This window comes from Annulohypoxylon truncatum (assembly GCF_022578515.1).
Source record: "Annulohypoxylon truncatum strain CBS 140777 unplaced genomic scaffold F4807scaffold_31, whole genome shotgun sequence".
In the NCBI taxonomy this organism is placed as follows: domain Eukaryota; kingdom Fungi; phylum Ascomycota; class Sordariomycetes; order Xylariales; family Hypoxylaceae; genus Annulohypoxylon; species Annulohypoxylon truncatum.
Genome location: NW_025953817.1, coordinates 386,838 through 411,619, shown reverse-complemented (window position 1 = coordinate 411,619; position 24,782 = coordinate 386,838). Strand labels below are relative to the sequence as shown.

General features: G+C 47.4%; 9 protein-coding genes across 9 annotated transcripts; 3 read left to right on the top strand and 6 right to left on the bottom strand.

Annotated features, from left to right (window-relative positions):
- Positions 1-146: 146 nt before the first annotated feature.
- On the bottom strand, positions 147-2,286 carry F4807DRAFT_437671 (Metallo-dependent phosphatase). Its single transcript, XM_047999062.1, has 2 exons — positions 1,404-2,286; positions 147-1,342 (listed from the first exon to the last, which is right to left on the bottom strand). Exons 1-2 carry the CDS (start codon positions 1,570-1,572, stop codon positions 258-260), a joined length of 1,254 nt encoding a protein of 417 aa, XP_047851436.1. The 5' UTR covers positions 1,573-2,286; the 3' UTR covers positions 147-257.
- Positions 2,287-3,991: 1,705 nt separating this feature from the next.
- Positions 3,992-7,166, top strand: F4807DRAFT_469897 (3-hydroxyphenylacetate 6 hydroxylase; the record flags this gene model as incomplete). Its single annotated transcript, XM_048002764.1, has 4 exons — positions 3,992-4,027; positions 5,163-5,492; positions 5,553-6,429; positions 6,490-7,166. 4 exons carry the CDS (start codon positions 3,992-3,994, stop codon positions 6,801-6,803), a joined length of 1,557 nt encoding a protein of 518 aa, XP_047851435.1. The 3' UTR covers positions 6,804-7,166.
- A 615-nt stretch (positions 7,167-7,781) lies between these two features.
- F4807DRAFT_437657 (putative oxidoreductase CipA-like protein) lies at positions 7,782-9,486 on the bottom strand. Its single transcript, XM_047999061.1, has 2 exons — positions 8,946-9,486; positions 7,782-8,878 (listed from the first exon to the last, which is right to left on the bottom strand). The coding sequence occupies exons 1-2, from the start codon at positions 8,976-8,978 to the stop codon at positions 8,021-8,023; spliced, it is 891 nt and encodes a 296-aa protein (XP_047851434.1). The 5' UTR covers positions 8,979-9,486; the 3' UTR covers positions 7,782-8,020.
- Positions 9,487-9,648: 162 nt separating this feature from the next.
- Positions 9,649-11,331, bottom strand: F4807DRAFT_437656 (GTP cyclohydrolase I). The gene is made up of 3 exons (XM_047999060.1): positions 10,635-11,331; positions 10,282-10,586; positions 9,649-10,228 (listed from the first exon to the last, which is right to left on the bottom strand). The coding sequence occupies exons 1-3, from the start codon at positions 11,008-11,010 to the stop codon at positions 9,914-9,916; spliced, it is 996 nt and encodes a 331-aa protein (XP_047851433.1). The 5' UTR covers positions 11,011-11,331; the 3' UTR covers positions 9,649-9,913.
- A 553-nt stretch (positions 11,332-11,884) lies between these two features.
- Positions 11,885-14,308, bottom strand: F4807DRAFT_453224 (cytochrome P450; the record flags this gene model as incomplete). Its single annotated transcript, XM_048000429.1, has 7 exons — positions 11,885-11,888; positions 11,956-11,963; positions 12,469-13,124; positions 13,186-13,800; positions 13,858-13,917; positions 13,971-14,121; positions 14,195-14,308. The coding sequence occupies 7 exons, from the start codon at positions 14,306-14,308 to the stop codon at positions 11,885-11,887; spliced, it is 1,608 nt and encodes a 535-aa protein (XP_047851432.1).
- Positions 14,309-16,561: 2,253 nt separating this feature from the next.
- F4807DRAFT_463311 (glycosyltransferase family 25 protein) lies at positions 16,562-17,792 on the top strand (the record flags this gene model as incomplete). Its single annotated transcript, XM_048001960.1, has 3 exons — positions 16,562-16,747; positions 16,808-16,951; positions 17,016-17,792. The coding sequence occupies 3 exons, from the start codon at positions 16,562-16,564 to the stop codon at positions 17,790-17,792; spliced, it is 1,107 nt and encodes a 368-aa protein (XP_047851431.1).
- A 121-nt stretch (positions 17,793-17,913) lies between these two features.
- Positions 17,914-19,006, top strand: F4807DRAFT_437639 (putative ribosome biogenesis protein nop10). Its single transcript, XM_047999059.1, has 2 exons — positions 17,914-18,361; positions 18,513-19,006. Exons 1-2 carry the CDS (start codon positions 18,187-18,189, stop codon positions 18,539-18,541), a joined length of 204 nt encoding a protein of 67 aa, XP_047851430.1. The 5' UTR covers positions 17,914-18,186; the 3' UTR covers positions 18,542-19,006.
- On the bottom strand, positions 19,007-20,611 carry F4807DRAFT_469891 (D-site 20S pre-rRNA nuclease; the record flags this gene model as incomplete). The annotated part of the gene is made up of 1 exon (XM_048002763.1): positions 19,007-20,611. Exon 1 carries the CDS (start codon positions 20,396-20,398, stop codon positions 19,007-19,009), a length of 1,392 nt encoding a protein of 463 aa, XP_047851429.1. The 5' UTR covers positions 20,399-20,611.
- An 809-nt stretch (positions 20,612-21,420) lies between these two features.
- On the bottom strand, positions 21,421-24,220 carry F4807DRAFT_218124 (uncharacterized protein). Its single transcript, XM_047994021.1, has 3 exons — positions 23,535-24,220; positions 22,263-23,481; positions 21,421-22,204 (listed from the first exon to the last, which is right to left on the bottom strand). Exons 1-3 carry the CDS (start codon positions 24,125-24,127, stop codon positions 21,722-21,724), a joined length of 2,295 nt encoding a protein of 764 aa, XP_047851428.1. The 5' UTR covers positions 24,128-24,220; the 3' UTR covers positions 21,421-21,721.
- Positions 24,221-24,782: the final 562 nt, after the last annotated feature.

The window sequence follows — 24,782 nt, the reverse complement described above, 5'->3', positions numbered from 1 at the left end:
TATACGATAGTTCATGGATTTTTCGTGGAAATAAGAATCCAAGGAGTTGGCTTATAACAACTCGAACGATCTCTAGAATATCGAACTATTTCTCGTATATCGTAACCAATCATATTGTAGCGAACTGTACATATCATGGTAATATCTTTTGTTTCAGATGATTATAATTAATTAATTTTTATATCCAGTAATTATCTTGTTATATCCAGTGCTGCCGTAGTTAATGATACATGTACATAATCTTCATACTTCTCCTTTTACGTCGAACTATAGTCGCAAGTAGGACAGTAGGTCTTCGTATTATTCGTTGCCGGATACTGATCCCGTCCAAACGTGCTGTTCAAGGTAACACTGCCCGCGACATTTCCGGACTCAAGACGGATCCAGGTATCAACCGCTCCCTCCTGCAATTTTGCTTTCGATACAAGCAGCTGGCGAGATCCTCGTTCCCAATTTCCGTAACCTCCATATCCCGAATGCTGGCTGAAACAGAGTATAACGTCGTTTTGGGGCGCTACTGTCATACCTGGAAGTTGTCTATCCCACTTGTCACACCACGAGTCTCCGTGATCATGCCCGGAGAAGACGGCGATAAGCCCCGGAACTGTGGAGATGGCCTGCATAAATGGAATGTCCTGTCCCCCATACGTGCAAGTGCCGTCATTCCGTCCATCGGAACACCAGCCCTGGGCCTGAGGAGCTAATGGGTTGTCATCGTTTATCCCAGGCTCGGCGTGGGGATCGACGCCTTGTTGCTGAAGGATGGACGAGGCATATGTCGGGATATGAACGAACGCTAGCGAGGGAATGGCCTTGTTGAATTTGCTGACAAGTTCATTATTCGTCTTTAGGAACCAGTCTACGACGCTAAAATCGACCCAGTCGGGATTTCCAACGTGACTTCCCGACGCGTTCTTCTGCTGATACTTGTATCCTCCCTTGCTGTCGAAGAACCAAAGTAGTAGCTCGGGGGCGCAACCTTCGTTGCTGCATTCGCTGTCATAGACTGGGAGGTAATAATTTGACACGCCGGAGTTTTCGCTGTTTACCATTTGCTGTGTTCGGCTATTAGGCCATAGCTTCTCTCGAGCAAGGATGGTACTGCCGGAGATGTTGAAGTCGTAGTCATGGTTGCCGTACGTTGACGCCCATGTGAGACCCCTATTTACGAGCGGCCCAACGATCTGATCGACGTAGGTCGTGCTGTTCTCCAAAAAGGTGTTTTCACCAGTAATCAAATCACCGTTTAGGACAACAAGCCCAGGAGATTCTGCCTCAAGGATTTCATTGATAACTTTGACGGAGTTGATATCCTGCTGTGGGCCCCATTGGTCCCATGCATCTGGGTCAGGTAAGTTAGCTTAAGGTTCTTGACATCATCAGGCTTGGTTAGGACTGGTTACTTTCTCCAAAATGCAAGTCTTCGAACACTGCTATTTGAAACGTGCCGTCACCCTTGAAAGTGAGGGGCCCAAAAGCAGCTTTCGTACTGTTGGTAATCTTCTTAGCGAAGGGTTTTGCTTCGAGCATCGGGACAGCAGATGCCATCACCATCAAAATAAGGGGAAACATGGCAGCCCGAATCGATAGTTCCAAGATAACCTACTTACTTCGATGGTCCGAAAGCCAAATGCGCCGGAATCCTACTCGCTGTGGGATAGCGACCTATATATACCTGATCCATACCGTGAAGACAGGCTGTTGGCGCGACAGAGGGTTGCAATGCGTGGTCACATATCGCGTTCACGTTTTTTAGGTGTGCGCCGAGAAGTAAATGAAAAAGTATGTTCGGATCCCCAACGTGGTCGGGCGTCTGAGTTTTCGCCTGCCCCCTTTTCCATGTCTAAATGATAAATTTTAGCGAGTCGGACTCAAAACCCCGCAGTGTGCCGCAGCGACGACCTTCAATTGGCTGGCGATCCTAAGTACCTAGAGCCGAGTTGAGTAGGTGATATTGATGTCTGGCTCTGGTTGCAGTAACCTTGGAATCCAACATCAAGGCATCCTGGCAAGACACATGATGGTAGTTACCTCACATGGTGCAGTATGTCTCAACATTCTAAGTTTTGCTCTGCGATATTTGAGTGCATGGATAATAGATTATGTCGGCAACAACTAATCAAACTATAAGACAATAATGTCGTGTAAAAGGTAGCGAGTCTTCAAGAGTTGCATGTTATAAACAAAGAGAGAATAGGGGTTGATAAAGAGTTAAGATAACCCTTTATCTCATACCTGTGTAACACACATAGGACCGGGACCCACCTAGAATACTCGACTCATCACCAGCCAATGATCTTACTATGGCTACTAGGTACGTGCGATAGGATGATCTGATTTCATTCGGCCTTGTGAATTTATATTACCGTTTCATGTCAAAAGTCTTAGAGTATCATTTTAAGTTATCGGTGTCTTAAATAAGCAAACGCGTTGTTGGTATTCTAACCTTGTACAAAGCTAGGTAATCACATATTAGAAGTTGGGTACGAAGAGCGCCAATGGACGGCGGACGTTTCTAGCTGCGGTGTGCTTTGAGCCAAATCGAGAATTATTCGCCATATCACGATCACGAGTTTTTCGTCTTGCCTTTCCTTCTTTCACCGGGGATAAAATCTAATCCCAACCCTGACCCTGACCCCAACTCCAGCTCAATCATCACGACTAATACCAGCAACCTCAAAATAAGTCTCTCCAGTGATTCCAAGGAGGCCAGCATAATATCAAAGTTACCTAATATATTTCACTTTTCCGTCTGAAATTAGTTGATTCCAAGTTAGCTTTTATAAGTTAGCGAGACAATTGCAATGGAGATGAAGTTTGCAAATGATATCAATTCTATCAGTGGCTCATTAGGTGTCCAGGTGGTTAGGTAATCGTCGTCACATCTCTAATGTCCACTTAGGAAATGATCTGCTCTGGAAAGTGAAGTAGACTTAAGTCGTATCAATGATAATAGGATCCTGTAGATCTTGTATAATAGCCGGGGAGGCCCGCCGCGGTGGTCGCTATTATCCACGGAAAAGGCTCGTTTATTTAGGTGGAAGCACGTGGTTTTCGCATTCCGTAATCCAGCAGGAGGAATGGCAATTCTACGTAGGTTAACTGGTTTCTTAGTGTGGATACTGGCAACTTCTTGGGACTGTCGACGGGCCTCGTGCCGTCCCTCCCGTCTTCCCGACACGGGATCCTCTTTAGTTCGGAGGCTTGGCTCCGCTACGAAATTTCGGCGACGTTATTTAGACAGCCTACGGAATATGGGTGTTCTCTTATTTCACGACGAATCTTATTATCAGAGAGGGTCATCTTAGTTTCTGATCATAATCGAACACCATGTCTCGGTTTTTGCTATCTCTTCAATTCACATTAACAGTGGCAAGCTTATCTCAACCCCATCAAGAACAACAAACATGTGTAATTCCCAATCCACTTCTTATACGCAATTTAGACAGCTGTATATCTCCAAGCACTGAGTTCACGGAACCTAAAAATTTGTCATATGGGAATACATCGCCGCTGAAGACATGGAAATCAAGCGGCCTTTGTCGCGGAACGCGAGCTGATAAATTCTGTGTATTTACCAACCCATCCTTCAACCACGGCGAAGGGGTCTCTGTTATCACTACTGGAAAGAGCATGTCAACAATTGCAACACTACCGGCATTCAAGGGTGATAATGGAGGAGTAGAGCCGAGTGCGGCTCCTTACCGGGAAGCCGAGATCGAGGGTAAAGATATTGGCTTGGTCGCAACAAGAACGATTAGAGCAGGAGAACTTATAATGGCGCGCACACCCGGTCTTATGGTGAATAGAAATTCTATTCAAAACTTGGGGAAGAAAGCTGTATCAGAATTACTCATTCGTGCAGTCGATGATCTGCCCTCTCAACACAAAGAAAGCTTACTCAACCTCTCCACGCACAGCGTCGCTAGCGATTATGGCGACAAGATTTATAGAATTCTACAGACGAACTCATTCCAGACCGGTTACCATGATGGAGACAATCCATTTTATTCGTTATTTACTGAAGGTTCGTAACTATCCATTACAGTGCCCCCCTCCCTTAATCGAAAGACTTCCATTCCAACACAACTAACCTTGACTCAGTATCACGGCTCAATCATGACTGTCGGCCAAATTGTGCTTATTACTTCGATCATTTAGACTTTCATCAGAAGGTGCTCGTTGTCCGAGATATCATGGTTGGAGAAGAGCTCACAATAGCCTACTACGAGTGAGTTAGCAATCTCCACCTCACCGATCTAGCCTGGTAATCATCCGACGATACGAGACATCGTTATTAATCAGGTATATAGTCCTCTTCAGGTCCAATCAGTAAGGCAAGAAAAGCTACGCAAGGAATGGGGATTCCAATGTACGTGCCAGCGCTGCACCGGGAATGAATCGTCAATAGCGGAGTCAGACTCCAGGGTCAAGCAGGTAATCGCACTCCGGAAAGAATTGGACGACCACTCAGCAACGTCGCAAGCGTCGCCGGAAATGGCGGAGCTTCTAGTATGGCTATACGAAGAAGAGGGCATTTTAACCCGCGTCAACGAAGCATACTACAGGGCAGCGATCGAGTACATAGGGGTTGGCGATATCAAAAATGCTACGAAGTATGCTGCACTATGCGTTGGCCATGGTATCAGATTCATAGGACCTGATCGCCCGTTTATTAAAGAGATGCAAGTACTGATTGCGAGTCCAATGGAGCATCCGAAGTGGAAGTTCCGCTTGAGGGATGATTGATACAAGGGTGTTGAAGAAAGAACGCAAAATTGGGTACTTACTGAGCGTAGCAATGGAATAATAGAAGCGAAGTTATTCCCGGCCGTAGAATACCCTAGTTTTATCATTTCCATATGTTGGTGCCCCGGCCAGTGCCCGGCCAAGACTATTTATGCATACGCCCTGCGTCATGTGCCCGGGAATGGTGGCAATAAATGTTGCGAAGGATTTTGGCATGCCCAGGCACGCTTTGGAGGGGAGAGGGGCCCGAGGTTGGTGTCGGGATCTACTACGGCAACCATGTCGTATATCTTCCCCAATTCTACAGAAAATGGAGAACAATGTTCCATAAATATTTTCCCGTACTTACAATGCCTTCAAATCTCCCAAACTTAGAATCCATGGAGTCAATTGCCGTTCGTATCTTGCATAAGCTGGCCGAGAGCTTACTGCAATCACTTATTGTTGGCACTCTCGCCGCGGCCGCGCTTTATCTTGTCGGCAATGAGATCGTACGGAGTCGGTCTCGAATTCCGGGATTGAAGGGTCCGAGGGGTTGGCCAATTGTAGGGAATCTAACCGAGATATGGTCGAACGCGGCGATCAAGTATCAAGAATGGGCTAAGGAGTATGGCGACGTTTACCAAGTTATGTTAGGGAATAATCGCGTGGTCGTGGTGAATGGTGCCCAAGCCGCAAAGACAATATTTAGTTCCAACTCGCAAGCTCTCAGTTCTCGGCCGATAACTTATACGTTTCATAAGGTAACGCATACGAGTCATTTACTGCGGAGAGCATTCGTTGACGACGCTTAACTGTGATAGGTAGCGTCTACCACTGCCGGCTTGACGATCGGCACCTCACCCTATGACGATAGCTTGAAGCGGAAGAAGAAGGCAGCGGCCGTGGCACTCAATCGCCCGGCCATCCAGACTTATATCCCATACCTAGATCTTGAGACGAAGGCATTTCTTCAAGACCTTTTCAACTATGGCAAGGCAGGGACGCTCGCCATTGATCCACTTCCCATGATTCAACGGCTGAGCCTCTCACTAGTGATGACAATCAACTGGGGCGTGCGAATTCCTTCTATTGAAGATGAACTATTCAAGGAGATCGTGCAGGTCGAAGAGGAACTGAACAAGACTAGATCTACCGTCGGCAATCCTCAAGACCACATTCCACTCCTACGCTTGAACCCAAGGAACAAGGCCTTCGTCAAAGCACGCGAATTACGGCGGCGTCGCGATAAATACCTATCCAAGCTGAACGGAGATCTCAAGGAACAAGTGGCCAAAGGTACTAACAAGCCCTGCATCCAAGCGAGCGTGATCAAGTACAAGGAGGTCGAGCTCAACGACGTCGAGCTCGCTTCCTTCAGCTTATCCATCACGTCCGGCGGATTCGAAACGGTTTCAACTACGGTGCAGTGGTCGCTTGCATATTTTGCTCAGAATCCCCACGTACAGGATAAGGCGTATGAGGAGATACAGCGTTTTCAGGGGTCCAATGAGCCGTTGTGCGACGCGGCCGATGACCAGAAGTGCGCTTATGTGCTTGCGCTCGCAAAAGAAGCACTTAGGATCTACTCAGTAGTTCCCCTGTCGCTACCGAGGGAAACTATCAAGGATATTCAGTATGAGGGTGTTACGATTCCGGCTAAAAGCACGGTATACTTGAATGCGTGGGCATGTAATCATGGTAAGACGAAAGATCCCCCTCCTGACCCCCAATTATTGGCTTATGACATTTTGGATACAGATCCCAAACTATGGACCAACCCCGACGAATTCATTCCCGAACGATGGCTAGAGAAGCCAGATGCACCCATCTTCACTTTTGGGTTAGGATATCGGATGTGCGCGGCACATATCCTTGCAACACGCGAGCTATACATCATATTCATGAGATTGCTGAGTAGCTTCCGCTTGGAGGCCCCCGAAGAGATCCGATGCGATCCCAGCGTAGATATGAAGAACCCGAAAGATCTGATAATGGTGCCGAAGCCATATCGTGTGTTCTGCAAGCCAAGAGACGAAGCAAGGCTTAGACAAGCTTTGGACGTATCTGAGTGAGGAAACGATAGATGACTTATAACTTTTCAAAATCTGATAGCGACCTGTCAATATCCTGTCTTTGTACATACTTTTGGAAGAGAAAATTCGTTCCAACAACTTCCAATGATCATCATAACTACCTAACGACATCTGAAACCCATGAAAGGAACGTAAGGCTTTGCCGCAAGCTGGAAGTAAACTAGAAATTTCATGTTTCCAATACTCGTTACAGGTCACTTAGGACATGTTCTACAGACTGTAGTAGATTCTACACACTTTGCCGAGGGAAGTGTCTTTCCCGTCTTTATCGAGCACTGAGTCACATTGAGATCTAAGGCAGAAGCGAGATTTGATCAATATCTCTTGGTTTCTGTCTTCCTCTTTTTCCTAGATGCAAACTTACGGTGAATCCGTAGCGGTTTTGAACATGACACATATAAAGGAACACTCCATCCTCATATTTTTAACATAGAAAAGATTCACCCAGTCAACACCTTGCCATATACGAACCACTTCCAAGCTTAAACGAAAGCTTAATAGTCAAGAACAGACAACGAAGATGCCATCATACGACTCACCACACGGCCCATACTTCCTGAAGCAGAGGGAGGAGATCCCTAGGCAGTACCGTCATCAAAAGGAGTATTTCGGCGCCCCATCATCCCCTCCACTCGATATCAAATGGACAGATGTTCTGAAAATCGTCCTAATATCTATCATCACAGTCCATATTATTATCTACGCCATAGATGCATTTATCGACTGGTGGGACCCTCTCAGGGAAAAATTCCTCTCTGTATGATCAAGCGACCCGAAACTTCAAGGACCACTACACCCAAACCTTTTAGCTATTTAAGATATATTTTTTCAGGATTAGCATATCTAACTTGGGAACTCTGATGGATTACTGAGGAGATTTTCCATCGGGGCCCCGGGGGGGGAGAATAAGCCTCGGGAAGTTAGCCAAGGCTCAAGTGACACTGATCATTGAACAAGGCTTCAAGCGACTTGCTATTAATTCACAATGGCCATGAATTTTATACGGAATTTTATACGTTTTGTTCATCAGCTAATATTCTGCGTTGCCAAACCCGTGAACTTTGAGTATGCCTTGCCTTAAGCCCCTATCCTCATCATTGATCTTGGAAGATTTCCTCTTCCTATGTTATGACTAACATTATTTCTCCATACACCTCCTTTACCTACATTAGCGGAATACCTAGGTAAGTATAAAACTATTTCGCGAAACCCTCAATCAAGGTTTGAAGCTCCGCGTCGCTCAACTCCTTAACACCGAGCAAGTCATTATCCAGCTTCTGGAAATTACTCCCGTACCCCTCGCCCCAAATGGCCGATACCACAAAAGCAAACCTATTAACCACCCCCGTCGCATTTAGGTCAGCATACGCCGCCCTGAGCGACTCAGCAACAGACGGAGTCTCTACCGTCCACCCCTCCGGCCCAGCCGCCTTCTTCGCCCTCTCCAAGACCTCCTTCTGCGTAAGCGACGCGCTACGGATAAACACAACGCGGTTCTTAGTTTCCTCGGGATGCCTAAGGATCCCAGTAACAGCCTTAGCAGCAGCCGCGAGCGTCGTCGTGCTGAAAGGCCTCTCGCCGCCGTCCCAGAGGTTGATCTTGCGCTCCTTGAAATTGACGAGCATACCGTGCTGCACCGCGATATCCAGGAACGGGCCGCAAGAGACCAGGGTATACGTCAAGCGACCCTGCGCCGCCTCCTTCTCGACGAGTTCCTTCACGGGTCTCTTGTCGACGAACATGGGCAGCTCGGTGATCTTGTCGTTCTCGGCGTCGCCGCCGAACTCCGAGGGGACGAACCGCTTCACCCCCGCTTTGACGGCGGCCTCGATGAGGGGGATCTGCTGCAGAAGGCCTGCGAACCCGACGGCTGAGACGACGGCGTCTTGGCCCGAGAGCGCCTTGACGAGGGTTGCGGGGGCCTCGTAATCGACCTCGGCGACGGTGACCGCGGAAGGGAAGTCGTGGCTTGCTCCCTTGCGAGCGAGCACTGTTACCGTGAAACCGTCTTCGAGAAGTTGGTTCACTACAGGCTTGCCAAGGAGACCGGTGGCCTGCGAGAATGGAACTTTTTAGTCTGTTGTGTCTTCATCTTGGATCACATGATTAATAGTATCTTACCCCGGCGACTGCAACTTTACTGATCGTACTCATATTCGAGATTATCTAGGTATGTCTGATACAAATGTATGGGTTCGGAGTTAGTCGGATACGTGATGTGGTAGATGATCTATGTTACGTAGTGATTGCGATGCTGACAGCTTATATGTCGGACGATTCGTCCTACCTATATAACAGTACGCAAGCTACCGGCATCAAACGTAATCGCCATGTGCATCGGAATTTTAAGCCGGAACGAAATCCGATTCTCATTTGTCATCAGTGCTTCTCGGAGCTGGATATAAGTGGATGGTGATACGAGCGGTGCTGGCCGGATAGGCGACACAGGGCCGTGGCCGGGTCTGATTTTCTCATCCAGGACGGTAGGATGTTGATGCTGCGTCTCATTTGATTAAAAATGAGAACCATTACTGCTATTGGCTTTCTCGAATCCTGGCTTGTTTGGTTCAATTGAGGGCTACCAATACAAGTGAATTGTCCCTCAAGGTGTCATCAGCTATCCTTTTGCTTACAAATTGGACTTCTATCGGACTTCGCTACGTAACATTAATCCGAAGTAATCCAATAATTCATACCAGAAAGCGAAGAGTTCAATACATTTCTGGCAGGACATGGTGCGTGTTTGAGATGCACAGTGTGGGGAAATGCAAGCTTCGTATAAGAAATGTCACATTTTACGTGCAGGGATATGTTAGTAGATGTCTTGGGTGTCTTCAGTAGTGAATGCGTAAGTATATTATGTAGTTGATTATACATAACGTTGATGTTGAAAAGTGATTTTACCCCTGAACGCCATATGCTATCCTTTCCTCGAGGCGTTGAGCTTGCTGTAACTCTAATGTTAAATGCGTTTACCTTCCCGTCCTAAATGATGAGTTTGATGTTGAGATCCCATACTCTAGACCGATAACGCCTAATATGCATCCATGTTCCTGTATACGTTAACGTTATATCGTCCTCCTTGATGCCTACCTATATCCTCTGTTCAGCCCAACTAGACTCAGAAACTCATTCCTGGTCTTTTCTTTCTTTTCGAAACAACCAAGCACGCAGCTAGTAATGGTGCTCGTAGTTGTCTTTTCCACTCCTCGCATAACCATGCAAAGATGATTCGACTCCATGACAACAGCTACCCCCTGAGGTTTTAGTACTTCCATAATGGCATTGGCAACTTCTCTCGTTAATCGCTCTTGTACCTGCAGACGACGGCTGAACATCTCTGCGATACGGGGTAGCTTCGATATGCCGATGACATTGTTTTTCGGGATGTATCCGATGTGCATCTGATGTCGTCAAGTTAGAATGAAGCACAGAACCGTAGACAGGTTCAACTAACCTTCCCGAAGAAGGGGACCAAGTGATGTTCACATAGACTGAATATCTCAATGTCTTTCACGATTACCATCTCGTTATGATTTTCGTGGAAGATTGCGTTGTTGACAATGTCCTTGACATTCTGTTGATACCCTTTGGTGAAGAAGAGCATAGCCTTCGCATATCTTGCGGGCGTATCTAGCACGCCTTCTCGATCTGGGTCCTCCCCAACGCATTCTAGGATTGTTCGAACGGCTCCTTTCATTTTCTCGAGCCTTTGAGCCGCCTGTTCGGAGCTCTCTTCAAGTCGCTCTCGCGTGCCACGACCTGGATTATGTCAGCAAGAATGTTCCGTCGGAAAGTTCGCTTACGTACTCGGTCGGCTTAAGCCATCAAAGTCAATAACAGGGCTCGGGGACCGTGTTTCGGTGCCCTCGGGCACTTCGGGCTTGACCTTCTTCTTTTTCTTCTTCGGAGGCTCATCCCTAGGATCCCGGGCAGCCTTGCTTATGCTGTTTCTTCTCTTCGATGAGCTGTCATGGCCATTCATCTCAGATATTCCGCCGTCTTTTGCCCTTCTTCTTCTCTTCCTACTCCTAGATTTTCTACTATCTCGACTCCCGTCGTGCGCTCGCTTCTCGCTACCATTCACAGAGTCATCGACGTCAGAAACACCCGTAGCGGAATTGCTGGAAGAAGCAATCGTTAATGATTCCTGGTTACTCTGCTTGGCCTCGGTGAAGTGCGCCATTTTACTTTTTCTGGCGGCAGCTTCAGTTGATGCAAGGGAATTGAATGGGTTGGCGCATCAGATGCATATGGCTTAAGTATTAATGAATCGTGGTTGGACGGTTCGTGTTGCTGTAAAAAGTTGAATTAAATTGTTGCTTGGTATGAGCAATTAGTGATCTACAATCGACAATCGACAATAGGCGGAGCGGAAAAACAAAGTTGGGATTCCCAATCAAGTTGATCCTTTGAGGCACATGTACTCGGTGAAAGCCAACGTGCTTATGTAGGAATATTGAGCAATGCAAATCAGAAGCCGCATCGACAAAATGTAACAAGCTTCTGATCAATTAATTTGTAAAATTCAATTGAACTTGCATGTATCCGAGTATTATGTAACTCTTCAATTGGCCGTTATCGGGCTGATAGGATCTTCTAAAAGTCCGCGGGGTAATTGCCCATGTTGCCCCTCCAGTCCCACTAAATAAGGTGAGGTAAACAACTTCCTTAAACCTGAGCTAAACAACTAGCTTGATGTGGCAATGATCGGCAATGAGGCGGAACATAAACCCCTAAATTGGTCAGTGATTGCTTTCCAGTGGTGTTTATGAAGAGAGGTGATTATTCAATACACTGACCTGACGTGTACCTATTGAAAAACAAGTACTGACTGTATTGATTACTTGGAAGGTTTAGGTGAGTAACTGAGGTGAAAGCTCCCCTCGAACCTGAGCTAAACAACTAGCTAAATAAGGTGAAGATCGGCAAAAGAGCAGAACACGAATCCCCAAGTCGATCAGTGATTGCTCTGACTTTGTAAAGTGATTGTTGTTCAATCTAATAGACCTGAATTGTACCTATTGAAGAAAGAATACTGCATTGATTAACAAGAAGGTTTAGCTAGGTAGGTGAGCAGCTGAGGTGAAAGCAGTACTTGGATCAGGTAAAAGACCCCCCTGCACCTGACCTAAACAGCTAACCCAAAACGGAAAGCATCAAGAACCTGAGCTAAACATCTAACCTTATACGGGAAGGACTGCTAGTGGGGCGAATCTCCCACAGAGGTCAGTGATTGGTTCAACTAAAGCCAGTGTCGATCTTTACTGAATAGGGTTAGGCTTGTTTAGCTCAGGTTCGAAGGGAACTTTCACCTCAGGTGCTCACCTAAACCTTCTATGTAATTAATACAGCACTGGAGGACTCGTTACTTACAGGTTGCGTCCATTATATTAGGTATTCACCTGTCTTCATAAACCCAGAGCAATCACTGACCGATTTAGGGGTTCATATTCTACCCTATTGCCGATCTTTACTTTATTGAGCTAGCTGTTTAGCTCAGGTTCAAGGGGGACTTTCACCTGAGGCCACCCCCTGCCGAGAACCGCATATTTTCATTACCATCTCCTCTATGGCTTCTGAATTTTTGCTCCTCAGTTTTAGCACAATATACCCCCGTAAAAAATCAGGATTCAATACCAACACCATCACGACTCCGGAATGCTAGGTACGGCCCATCGTGACTTGCGGTGAAAGTATCAAATAGCTGGAACTCCCCCTGCCTCTCTCTTCCGTGACCCATACCCGGCGCCCCAGCCCCTATCTCACCGAGACCGCCCGGCGCTCGGCCGAAGTCGAAGTACCACAACGTCTTGGCAACAACGAGAGAAACCTCCAAGTACGCCATGGCTTTTCCCGCGCAACCACGTGGTCCAAGGGAAAACGGAATGAAAGCCTCGCGCATGATCTTTTTTCTCTCCGGCGTTGCGGAGTCGTCTAACCATCGTTCCGGATGGAAGCTAAACGGGTCCGGGAAGTACTCTTCGTTGTGATGGATGGAGTAGATGTTCACGCCGACTGTGGTACCCCGAGGGATTACATGTCCGTCGACGATGAAAGGCAGGTCGTCATTGCCAGGGTGAAGATCCCGCCAGAGAATTCCGGGGGCTGGCGGCGACATTCGTAGGGCTTCATCGATGCAGGCTCGGAGGTAGTGACACCCTGCCAAGGCCGGACCCCGGATCTCGCTTCCGTCCTTGAAAGTCGACCGGATCTCGTGAGCGAGTTTCTCGTAGCAGTCGGGGTTCCGCGATAGGTAGAAGAATATGCTGCTTAGCGCCGTTTTTGTCGTATCTCCGGCTATCAAGTGTTAGCGAACATTCTGCAATGACGAAAGTCCAGTGCGAAAGCTGTGACTTACCTCCTGGCAAGAAGAGATTTGCCTCGGCCCAAAGCTCGCTCTGCCGGAGACCCCCGGCACCAGTGTCTAATGAACCTGCAAGGATCGAGTAAAGGTCCTGCTGAGCATCCTTTTCCTGCTTGGTACGAGAGGTTATCATCTTCTCTACCAAGGCGAGGTATTTCCCTCTCGTCTGGCGCAGAACTTGGACGAATACCAATCCGAGTCGGAACTTGCGAGTGTTAGGCCACTGAAAGAAGATGTTGCTCCAGTATTCCCCGGCCTCGAGCATCATGGGCATGAACTTGTTCTCTTCGCTAGTCTGCATACCGAAATCGTATCCGAAGCCGAGAAGTCCGGCGAGATTGAAGCTAAGGTATTTAGATCGCTCGGTTATGTTGACGGGAATGGATTCCTTTGCCGATTGAAGCAGATATGTGATAAACAAATCGACTTGGTTTATCATGGTAGGTTCGAATATCCGCATAAACCGTTCCGAAAGAGCTTGACCTACTAACTGTCGCTTATATCGGTGAACATGCCGGTCTCTGGCAGTTAGGGTGGCAGCTACAGTTAAAGCAGGCCCTAGAGCAATGTAAGCTTCAGGCTTCGTAGTCCGATCATTCTTGTATATATCTTGAACTCCAATGTCAGTAACACGAAGAAAACACCCCTTTTGATTATGACTCTCACCTTGTATAGCCTTGATTGTACTAAAGACGAGCTTATTCGGACCCTGCCTCACCACCGTGCCTATATTAAGGATTAGTGTCATAGCCTCAGTTAGTGTCGCTGGTACAACATACCATACGCCCGCTGGTTCTGCCATGTTTTCAGATGAAGCCGCCTTTGGAAGGCGTAGAAGCCACTGTAGGCATCTGTGAGTTTAGCGGCAAGTGGGCCGGGGTATCGATGGAGAGGATGAAGGAAGATTTGATAAGTTGCGTATATAAATAGCTTGATTTAGTTGAAGCTGTTAGTGACAACTCCTATCAAAAAGGCCTTCGAGTTTCGCAGTTCGATCACTTACCCAAGACAAAACCGCAGGAACGATATAACCCACTATGGTGGAGGATAGAGTACTGACACCCTTCGATATTGTAGACATCGAGGGCAGTTGAGTAAGGAAATCGTAAAGGAGCATGTTGTTAGGCGAGGTTGGACTTGAGAAATAAGTACTAGGATAAAGAATAGCCTCGGCCGAGGTGCGTGTGATGCAACAATGTAAGGGCTACAAAGCCTGGTTGATCGAGGTATGTCGATTGGACCTTGAACGGTACGATTTTAGAGTTCCTTACGAAATGAATTAATTTAATTTGGACGTAAAAAATTCATGAAGAAGTATTGAATGGGAAAAAAAATGTAGAGTAGGTACTAGGTAATGTACAAATCAAGAAGAGCCCAGGTGAGTTTGCCCAGTACATTAGGTACTGTACGAGTCCAAGCTCGTCAAGCTATGACTCAGTCCAGACCTAATAGTGATCTTTCTTAGTGGATGCCTGCTATAACAGAGAGATCAATCACTAAAGTAAAAAGCTACACGGTGCGAGCATGGGCCATGCTGCACGGCTTTGACCTGGAAGTCATCGCAAAGGACTCTGAAACCTCCATGACGCTCGAGGCTGGATCATTGCTTCCCGTTGCGACTTGAAATCCATACATCTGTCACGAGGCTCTACCCCATAAATAGAAATTCCGTCAACGAGTTCCAATGCAAGGAGGGTCGTCTAGTGGCTTACCCCGGATTAAGGAGTGGGGATAACCAATGCGACGGGATCGGAAACTCGTTTCGCCAATTCTCTCCTTTGTCAAGTGTGGTGTTGGTTACTTTCCTTGAACTTGGCCTATGATTCTTCATCGCATGACACTATGGCTAAGCGACCGGATCGGCCGAGTGAGTTTTTGGCATCGATAATCGACAGTACATTAAATTGGATGGCCTTTTCATGGCCGGTTGATGGGTTCAGGTCGAAAGTCTACTTGTATATTCCGGTATTAAACCTCATTATGCCGAGGCTCTCGAGGACTTTTGCGTAGTACGTAAATCCGGGATACTATCGCGCGTAGGAAGGTCTAATTCTCGTACTCCTGGTTGGTGGTGAAAACGATTACTAAGCAAATAGGGGCAAGGGTTAAGGTTTGTAACATATTCTAGGAAGATCTAGCTGATTGATAGCTTTCAAGGCTAAATTTATGAGATTAATATATCCGAATAATTAATGTCCAGACACTCAAGCTCAATGAAATTGATACCCATCCAGAGAAACCTTCTAATCGAGCCGGCGTAGTCATCAATGCAGTAGGTAAAGTACCCCTGAATTCCTTAGTCTGCCTAATGTAGCTCGCAGAAGTGCCTTCCATTGGTGAACAGCGCTGGTACAACCAGCAACGGACTGACGATAGCCTCTCAGGGCCGTCATCCACCAGATATTCAGCCGTTGAAAATACCTTTGGTATCGCGAACTGGTCTTCACCGGTCTCGGATTTGGCCTTAAATGCGGAGGCGAAATTTGCCCATGAGGACAGAAAATCCGGCGGCCTCTCTAGCAATAAAAAAATCCTTTTAGCATGACGAAAATGAGGAAAACACGCTTTGCGCCTCCCTGTCCTACGGTAGACTTAGACCTAAGCGTTGGCGTCGGATCGTGGGTTTGCTCGTTGTCCCTTCCCATAGCAACGAAATAAATTTAGTATGATACCCCATCAAGTTCGATTTGCCAACGGACCATTGGTATGAACATGTCGGAAAGCGCCCTTTGTAACATACTAGGTAAGTAAACTTGAAAGAAAGATGAAAATTAGATATCGTCCGAAAGAATATATAATCAAGGCCCATATCCTCTGAAGTACATAACTCTACGCGAAAGAAAATTGAGTAGCGATACCCAACTCATACTGCTGATCGAACGGTGATGGCCCGGTGGGCGACGTGATATCGAAGGAGCGATTGGCCGAAAAAACTACCCCTTTCTCTCCGACTCGCTATATCATGCTGGATTTAAATCTGACATCTGACGGAATAGGCGCTGATAATCGGCGCCGCCCGCCGGAGGCACAGGGATTGATTGGCCTACCGTCAGAAAGCGAGCATGGTGGCGCCAATCAGGGTGTTTGTTTAGCGTCATCTACGATCGTCAGGATCTAGCTGAGGTATAATCACAATGTGTTATTTTTGCGGCTGATGTTATCTCTTACTACAAATGTTCGTGATTTCGGATGACCTAGTCATTTCGTGTCGGCGAAAGTCGTACTAGTGGAACGTGACTTGTTGGTTGAACGTTGCGCACTTTCTCCCTTACATACTTCGAATATTCGCCAGTCCAACAGTTTTCGAGCTTTGAAACATTCCTTATGGAACTTAATTGAGCACTAGCTGGGACGCGTCGATCAGGCCACGATGATGATTGGGGGACGACCCAATGTTAGTTTGGTGATATGCGCGGTGGTGTTCGGCTGCATTTTCCTCACATATTTGGGCTCCGGATCTGTTCGCAACCAATTAAACTCAACTTCGAGTCCGACAAGATGGGTTTCGTCAAAAGGAAAGCATGAGAAATCAGACGTGTTCAACAAGACACTTGGTGTGAGTTCTACTGTCGCAACGCTATACTTATTAGCCAACTAACCAACTCCGGGTTTGAAGTTTGAGAAGGTCTTCGTTATAGGGCTACCGGAGCGTTCCGATAAACGCGATGCATTAACTCTAATGTCGTCGCTGACGGGGTTTCAGCTAAGCTGGATAGATGGTGTACTTGGGAAAGCGATCCCCGACAAGGCTCTGCCATTCGTAAGTTCCCGTTCTTTCGGCCGAATCTCCGGTAATAGTAGAGAAGTTAACACGGCCGGTCTAGGGATGGAACCGCGAGACTATGTCAGATAGCAACCTAGGATCTTGGCGCGGACACATCAACGCGATGCGCCGCATCGTCGAGGACGGAATATCGTCAGCTCTGATCATGGAAGACGATATGGACTGGGACGTCCACGTCAAAGGCCTATTGGCGCAATTTGCCGAAGCCGCACGCGCTCTGCAGAAAGGTTTCCACCAGGATCAGAGGCTGAAATCGCCCAGTCCGTACGGTCTAGACTGGGATATGCTGTGGCTTGGCTCCTGTATAACGACGTTTGACGAAGACCTGCCTGAGCATCTTCAGATCCCGTACGAGCAGCGCGATGCTCGTAAGATTCTTATCCGCAACGACCCAACGGTACCACCAACGGGCCACTTACTAGCCAACGGGTCGTTTAGCTGGGACGACTATCCGCCGCAGACCCGCATCGTGTACGTTCCTGGTGATAATGTATGCAGTTTCGCATACGCGCTCAGCGCAGCAGGAGCCCAGAAGGCGCTACAGTACATGGGCCTTGAGGGTCAACAAAAGCCCTTCGACAACCATCTAAGCGACCTTTGCCGGTTGCGCGTCAACGGCATGCGCTGCGTGAGTATCGTACCTAGTCTATTCGTTCACCACCGACCCAGGGGGAAGATTAGTGGAGACTCGGATATCAATAACGCGGGAGAGGCGGTGCGTGAAGTCGGGTTTACGGAGAATGTTCTATATAGTACGCGCTTGAATCTGAGGAATCTAGTCACGGGGTTGGAACCAGAAAAGCAGTGGACGGATTAGATTCTGTAATAATTAATCTATAGAGAAAACGACATCTGTTGAACCTGTTTCCTGTCTACTTAAAGCCAGTATAACATCGAAAACAATACTGTGTTTGTATCGATAAGAAATATGCCCATCCAAAAATCCATATGATTGGTCAAGTACCCATATTTAATCCATGCATCAATTGATGGCCAGAAAAAAATAATTCTGGAGCTTCCTCAACCTCAGCAATCCTCAATACACGACCACGATCTCAATAAACACAATAGTGAACTCCTAGTCGTTCTTGCTCACCGATCTACGGCCGCACCAAGACTCTCAAAACCGCCATAAGTGCATATTCACGCCTCCCACCTCCCGACCAAGACACAGCAAAGAAGAAAAAAACCCAAACAACCAGACCGTCAAAATGCATCTCATGTACACGGCAGACGAGAGCGGCAAGCGCATCTACACGCTCAAGAAGGTCCTCCACGGCGAAGTCACCAAGTCCGCGCACCCGGCCCGCTTCTCCCCCGACGACAAGTGGTCGCGACAGCGGGTAACGCTCAAGAAGCGCTTCGGCTTGTTGCTGACGCAGCAGAGTAAGCTTGACCCTTTCTAATGCGGATATTCTACCTTGTTACCTATTATCTACCCGTATATTTCCCAACCTAGGGGTTTGTAGGATAGGTAGATTGAGAGAGAGATACAAATAAAGAGAGAGAGACATGCTAACAAATCCACTATCTATAGAGAACAAGGTTGCCGAGAACTCGCAATGAAGGACGCCCTGTTTCAATGAAGATGGAATAAGACAAGCAGTTCACGGTTCGCTCTAAACACCGAGAATACGCCCCGATGAGCCGTAGCTTTATGGTCACTACATACCCATTTATATGATTTGGCGTTCGGGGATATTGGGAAACAATTTTTAGTGTTTCAATTCACTATTGGGCTTATGACTTCCGTGCTGTTTGTGGTCTAGGACAAGGAATGCAACGAGTGGCCTTGACAAACCCGGATATAAAGTACTGAGTCGATTTCTTCACATTTGGTGATTATTGAGTGTGTACGGGATGGACATGAGGCATGAAATCCATACCTTCAGTATCTTCCATGCCTTTGTGTAGGGGGTTGTTTCTAGGCATATAGCAACCTACTCTCAATACACACCACAACCCTATCACAATCTAATTCTCAAACAATATTAGTGAAATCATGGTATCAATATATTCTATGTCTATCAATCACCTCTTCCTCGAATTCACATTCCTCCCCGCCCCAACCCTTACCTTCCCATTCCCACCTCCACCTCCACTCCTATCCCCCGTCAATATCCCCGGCAAGTAATCCTCATCCATAAGATCCCTCTGCCGCGCCCTCCTCTGATCCGTACTCTTCTTCACAAACTCCTTCTGGTCCTCCGCCAATATCAGCTCCCTACCCCACCCATTCTTCCCTCCTCCAGCGCTCCTCGCCTTCCCGCTAGCGCTGCCGTGGACCGGTTTGGGGACGCTGTACACATTACCCCGGTTATTCCACTGGAAGTTGCGCTTCAGATGCACGGTGAAATTACCCCCCGAATCCGTCGAGCAGCTCACGCGCGTGAGCGTGGACTGTCCGCAGCGTGGGCAGAACTGCTTGCCCATGTCGCGGGTGATAGCGAAGCAGCCGTGGCACCGCAAGACCCACGTCTTGACGCGGGTGATGCGCGCTAGGCTCGGAGACACGAGGTTGAGGTTCATGCGCAGCAGCACGTTCTGCATCGCGTAGTCGGACGTGAGGAGCGCCACTTGTAGGAATTTCTCGATCGGTCGTTCGGGGCCGGAGAGCTGGTCTTTGGCTTGGTGTTTCTTGAGGTTCGAGGGTGTGATCCAGCCTTCTTCATCATCGTCTTCTTCTGCTTCTTGCGTGTTTGTCTCTGGCGCCGCGGCGTCGTTCAGTACGGTGTCTACTGTTGGTAATGCGGATGGTTCTAGGCTAAGCGAGTCAAGCGCTTGGGTGACTGTTTCTTGCTGGACAGTTGGTTGCTCTTGTGTTTCGGTCTTCTCCTTGGTAGCTTCTTCCACATCAACCTCTAACGGGGTCTGCTCTGTTCCATCTCGAGGCTCAGAAGATTCCTCGGCCTTTGTGCTCTCTCCATTCTCTATCTCTTTCTGTTCCGTAGCATCATCCTCATCCTTCTTCGGCGCCTTCCCATTCAACCCCTTCTGCGCCGGGGTCTTCCGTAATCTCCAATCACCTCCGTTTCTCTCACACTCTAGCTCATACGTCAATGCGATTAAGTGTATGTCCGGTTTACTCAAGACCTCGAGATCACCGGTGCGCCGCGCGAAGTCAGTGACGAATTTGACGCTCTCCGGTTTTGGGCTGCGGAGTTCCAGGAACGGAAGAAGTGTGGTTTCAACGCGCGCTCTTGTGGCTGCGTCGCGTACTTCGGAGAGGACGGAGGGCAGTGTATATAGCTCGTGCGACTGGGCGAGGAGTGTGCTAACGGGAGGGTCGTTCTTAATTAGAGGTCCAGTATCGACAACAAGGGAATGGATTGGTTTCGAGAGTGTCGCAACTACATCTGGTTCTGCCTGAGTATTTCCTGGTTGGGTGGCTTCAGCCAATTCCTGGTTTTCTATTATCGCCATATTGCCGATTTGTCTTGTTCGATGTAGGCTTTTGACAAATCTGGGATTGATGGTGGGGTTCTAAGGTTGACATTTTGCTCTGTGAATTGATTGTGGGGTATCGAAAATTTTAGCGGGGAAAGTTGGCATAATCTTCCGAACCTTATACGATTAGCTATTAGGTAAGCAATTCATTCACATGCTCTTGCCAGCCGTCATTTGTAGTAGTGTCATCCAGGTAATATAGCTCTGGGTAGCAGCCAAAAGTTCAATATAGATTTATTTAGTATTAACTGTTACGTACGCACCCCATTACTCCATTAAATACTTTTAATGGATGAGATGTGAGCATAATGGCTTCTCAAAGCTTTGACATCCTCATCTTTCAAACCAATGTACCGGGTTTATACTTACAAGTGACTTATCTGGTTCGAAAAACAGTATCTCTGTTTTCACACTTCCGAGAACATGGCAGGTCCCTCTGATCATTAGAAGCTTTGTGAAGATCTTCCATGTAAGTGGTGCGGCAACTACGCTCGTCTTCAGTAAAGGGACCGCAACAAAATAGGTGTTAAGTTACCACTCTAGATTCGACCCACCATCCGACCTCGTCCGTGACTAGACTGGAAACTTGCATCGAGTTGCCATCTGGGCGCAATAGTCGAAATGCGGTTGTTGATGTGAGTTATCCAAGCCTCAATAAGGGGTTCTAGCGACCATATCCAGTATCGATTGGATGTCATTGAGCACTAGAATCGCGTTGACCATATAAGCTGAGTTTTTTCCGCGTGTCCGAACACGATTGCTCAATGGAACCTTTGCCCACGTTGACCAAAATGATAAGGCAACAAATATAGGCCTAAGGTCATATGCGGCTAAGCTCAATCTCCAAAGATCGTATGAAATGGTAGCAATAAGGTACTTCGGAATATCAGGAAGATTCAGGCCACAGTCATTTTCGGAACCATTGAGGCAGGAGCCGAAACATAACCGACTTGGCACGAGACACCACGAGGAACTCGCACTGTAAGCCAAGAGGATGCCCTTCGAAAAAGCCTGGCAATGATCGCTTTCCTATAAAAGCAGCCCCTAGCTTGGAGTGGAATATTTCTGGCCTAGGCAAGTACTGGCATACCGAATTCCATTGGAGAAGAGCGCGGTCGTCTTTTATTAGGCCCTCTGGCTAATTAACAGCAATGACAACTGCTAAATTGCCAAGCACAAGTGGGGATGGCTAGACGCGTTGATATATCAATCTTCTGGAGAAGATGAGACGACTGCTTCATATTCATGAGGAATGGATCCACTAGAATAGAGTGCATAGATCTTTCTTCCCAAGTAAAATCAGACGGTCGTTTGTGAGTAATCGTTGCTCAACCAATCGTTAGAGAGCCACGATGTCGACTCAAGTCCAGTGTTCCCGAATGATTCTAGATTGAAATCAAAGCCATCCATCGCGCCTTCGAAGGCATTGTTATTATCGATTCCATCCGGGGGCATCACGGGCGCAAGGTTCGGTTTTCCCATATTAAAATCGCCAATTGGCGTTCCAGGTAGTGAGCCACGGCTATTGTGCGCGGGTGGTGGACGAGAACCCGAATGTGGAATCGGAGTACCTTGCGGAGAAGAAATGTGGGCGGAGGGAGACATTATAGGAATGTTAGCAAATCCATTCTCGTCCATGACTGGCATCTGCTGGATTGGATTACGTCGTGACAATACAGTTTGCGATATAAAACTAGACCCGTTGGCATTAGGGCTCTGCACATGATTATTGGAGACATCCGTAGAGAGGCCACGAGCAATTAATTTCTCGAGATCAGCAACCTAGAATAGCAAGCGTTCTCAGCACAGCACAATAGAATTGATTAGTGACAGAACTTACAATGGCAGTACCGGCAGGAACGTGATCCATCGACTTCGCTATTGTCAGACATCTTGTTCCAATTTCATGTACTTGATTCGAGGTTAGTCCAACCTCGGCTTGGCTATTTTGAAAGGCAAAGTAAACAATTCGAGCGCATTGGTAAGCGCAAGCAGGTAAATCAAGGTCGGTAACCGGGAGGCCTCCATCGAGTGATAAAATTAGTTTAAAAATATCGGCCATAGCTAGAGCGTGCTCGTAGCATTGGCTTGCGCAGTAGGATACGAAATGGGGATCCAGTCGATTTAAACCAGACTGGGGCAATGCATCTTTGAGCCCTACCAGAAACATCCGGTAAAGATCACAATAACATTGTCGCCACCATACGTGTATCATGATGTAGACGCACAATCGAGGGGAATAGGCACGTAGCTGAAGATTGCTCTCGGAAAACTTGAAAGAAGCAGGAAGGTGGTCGTTAAAGCCAGTCAGTTCTTCTGACAGCACCTTGACTAGTTCTGGCAGTTGCGCAAGTTCGGCTTCTGGCATTCCTAACACATTCTTGGTGCAATATAGAACCCTACTTCTCATCCACAAAAGTCGTACATGAAGCGCCAAAGAACCAACATCGTCGGGGAAAGGTCGCGTTGGGACAGGTCGTAGATACTCGGTGACTTGTGGAAGATCGAATTCAAAATTGCGTTCGGTGCAAGGAAGTTGAATATGCATAGATTCGGATGGCATCAGCGTAAAATCTGGGCATCCACCATTGATGCCCGAATCGATAGTAAGAAGTGCCCACATTAATCTCCTCCGAGATTCTCTAGCTAAGAAGCAAAGATTCGGGTTTTCATAATTTAGTCGGAGGGCATACGCGAAACGTGTGGCCGTTGCTGCTAGCATGAAAGCGGTTGTAAACTTCCGCGAGAGCATCCGGTGCTTCATAATAAGTACGAGAGCCTGTATTTTAATAGTCGACGGGTTTTCTAGATCCTGCAGTACCATGCTCTGGCACTCGTCGATACATCTAGCACCATAGTCTCGTGTACCAGGACCTAAATCCATAAGTAGCGAAGTAATTCCTACTAAAGCAAGAAGCAGCGCTTTGTCCATCATGCCAGCATGATAACGTTGCATAAGCGAGGCACGATGAAGAAAAGAGAATATGGGAACATGATGAACGTGGCGGAAGAAATTGTTAAACGTCTTCTGGATCAAAGTTTCATCAGGAAAAGTAAATCTTGCGCATTCGTCAGTTAACCCAAATGACGAGAGGAGCCTCAAAATACATACGGTTCATGACTGACGCTCGTGGACATCGATATCCCGTTCGAGTCAAAATTACGGTGGTCTAATCCTTGAGGGCCATGGTGAGAGCCTTGGTTGTCCTTGCTGGTCATTACTCGCTTCTCCGGCGGCTCAGATGTGACGGATTCAAGTTCTGAATCGGTGGCGCCTTGCTGTGTCTGCTGAGCAGTGCCGCTTGCTCCCCCGGATCGCTTGGTTGGCTTGTAGACACATTCAATGCCTTGAGCCTGGCACCTAGCGCATTTTGGAGTTTCGCCGCTACATCTGGCTTTCCTAGAATGGCAATTGGCACAGGCTAATCTAACACGTCTTCGCGGAAGAGTGAAATTCGTCAAATTTTCGGCATCCTGGTTTGGAGAAGCGCCATCGTGAAATGAACACGTGAATCCTAATCGCTCGCAATTCTGGCATACGTCGCGACGTCCATCACATCGTACTTTTCGCACTCTACAAGGAATGCAGGTCTGGCTGGATTTCTTAGGATGTCTGTTCGAAGGGTCGGCCGCAGCGACTTCTGCTGCGACCTCAGCTGCTGTGTCCGCGGCGACCATCTGCACACTCATGTCTTCCAAATCCATTCTCCCAGATCCTGAATTTGAACATGAGTGTAATTCTTTTGGGGTTCTGGGTTTATGACGGCTAATTTCTTCATAGGTCCGTGTCGTTTCGAGGCTTGAAAAGGCGGTATTGCGTTATTACGGATTGTGGACATGATACGCTACAGAATGATAAAAAAAACATTGGCGGTTAGAATTGGAGGGAATTTCACGTTGGGAAATTTACGCTGGTAGCAAATGGCGGGGACCGGCGAAAGCGGCGCCCCGTTCTGATTACGGCTATCAGGCTTTCCCTGTCAGACCACCAGCCTGGGCAGCCTGGGCCGCTGCTGCTAAGGCACTCGATACGTTCAGTCATGGTGGATCTTAGCTGACCTTTCTTTAGTGGGTTAGCCTGCATCAATCCACTAAAGATCCATAGATGCCTTTGGAACACACGGCTCCGGCTTCTACTAGCCTTCGAAATACGTCATGAAAACTGGTCTTGGAAAGTACTAAAATTTCAATGTTCTCAAAGAAGTAGGTACCTACCTCTATTATCGTCCTTTCATTCATCGAAACAAAAGGACTTTTACAGGAACGAACCTATGATTCGAACCCTCTTACATAAGAGGTACGCTAAAGAGTTGATACTACTCCGATATTCTCAATAATTGAGAAACTTGAAATATCTTCA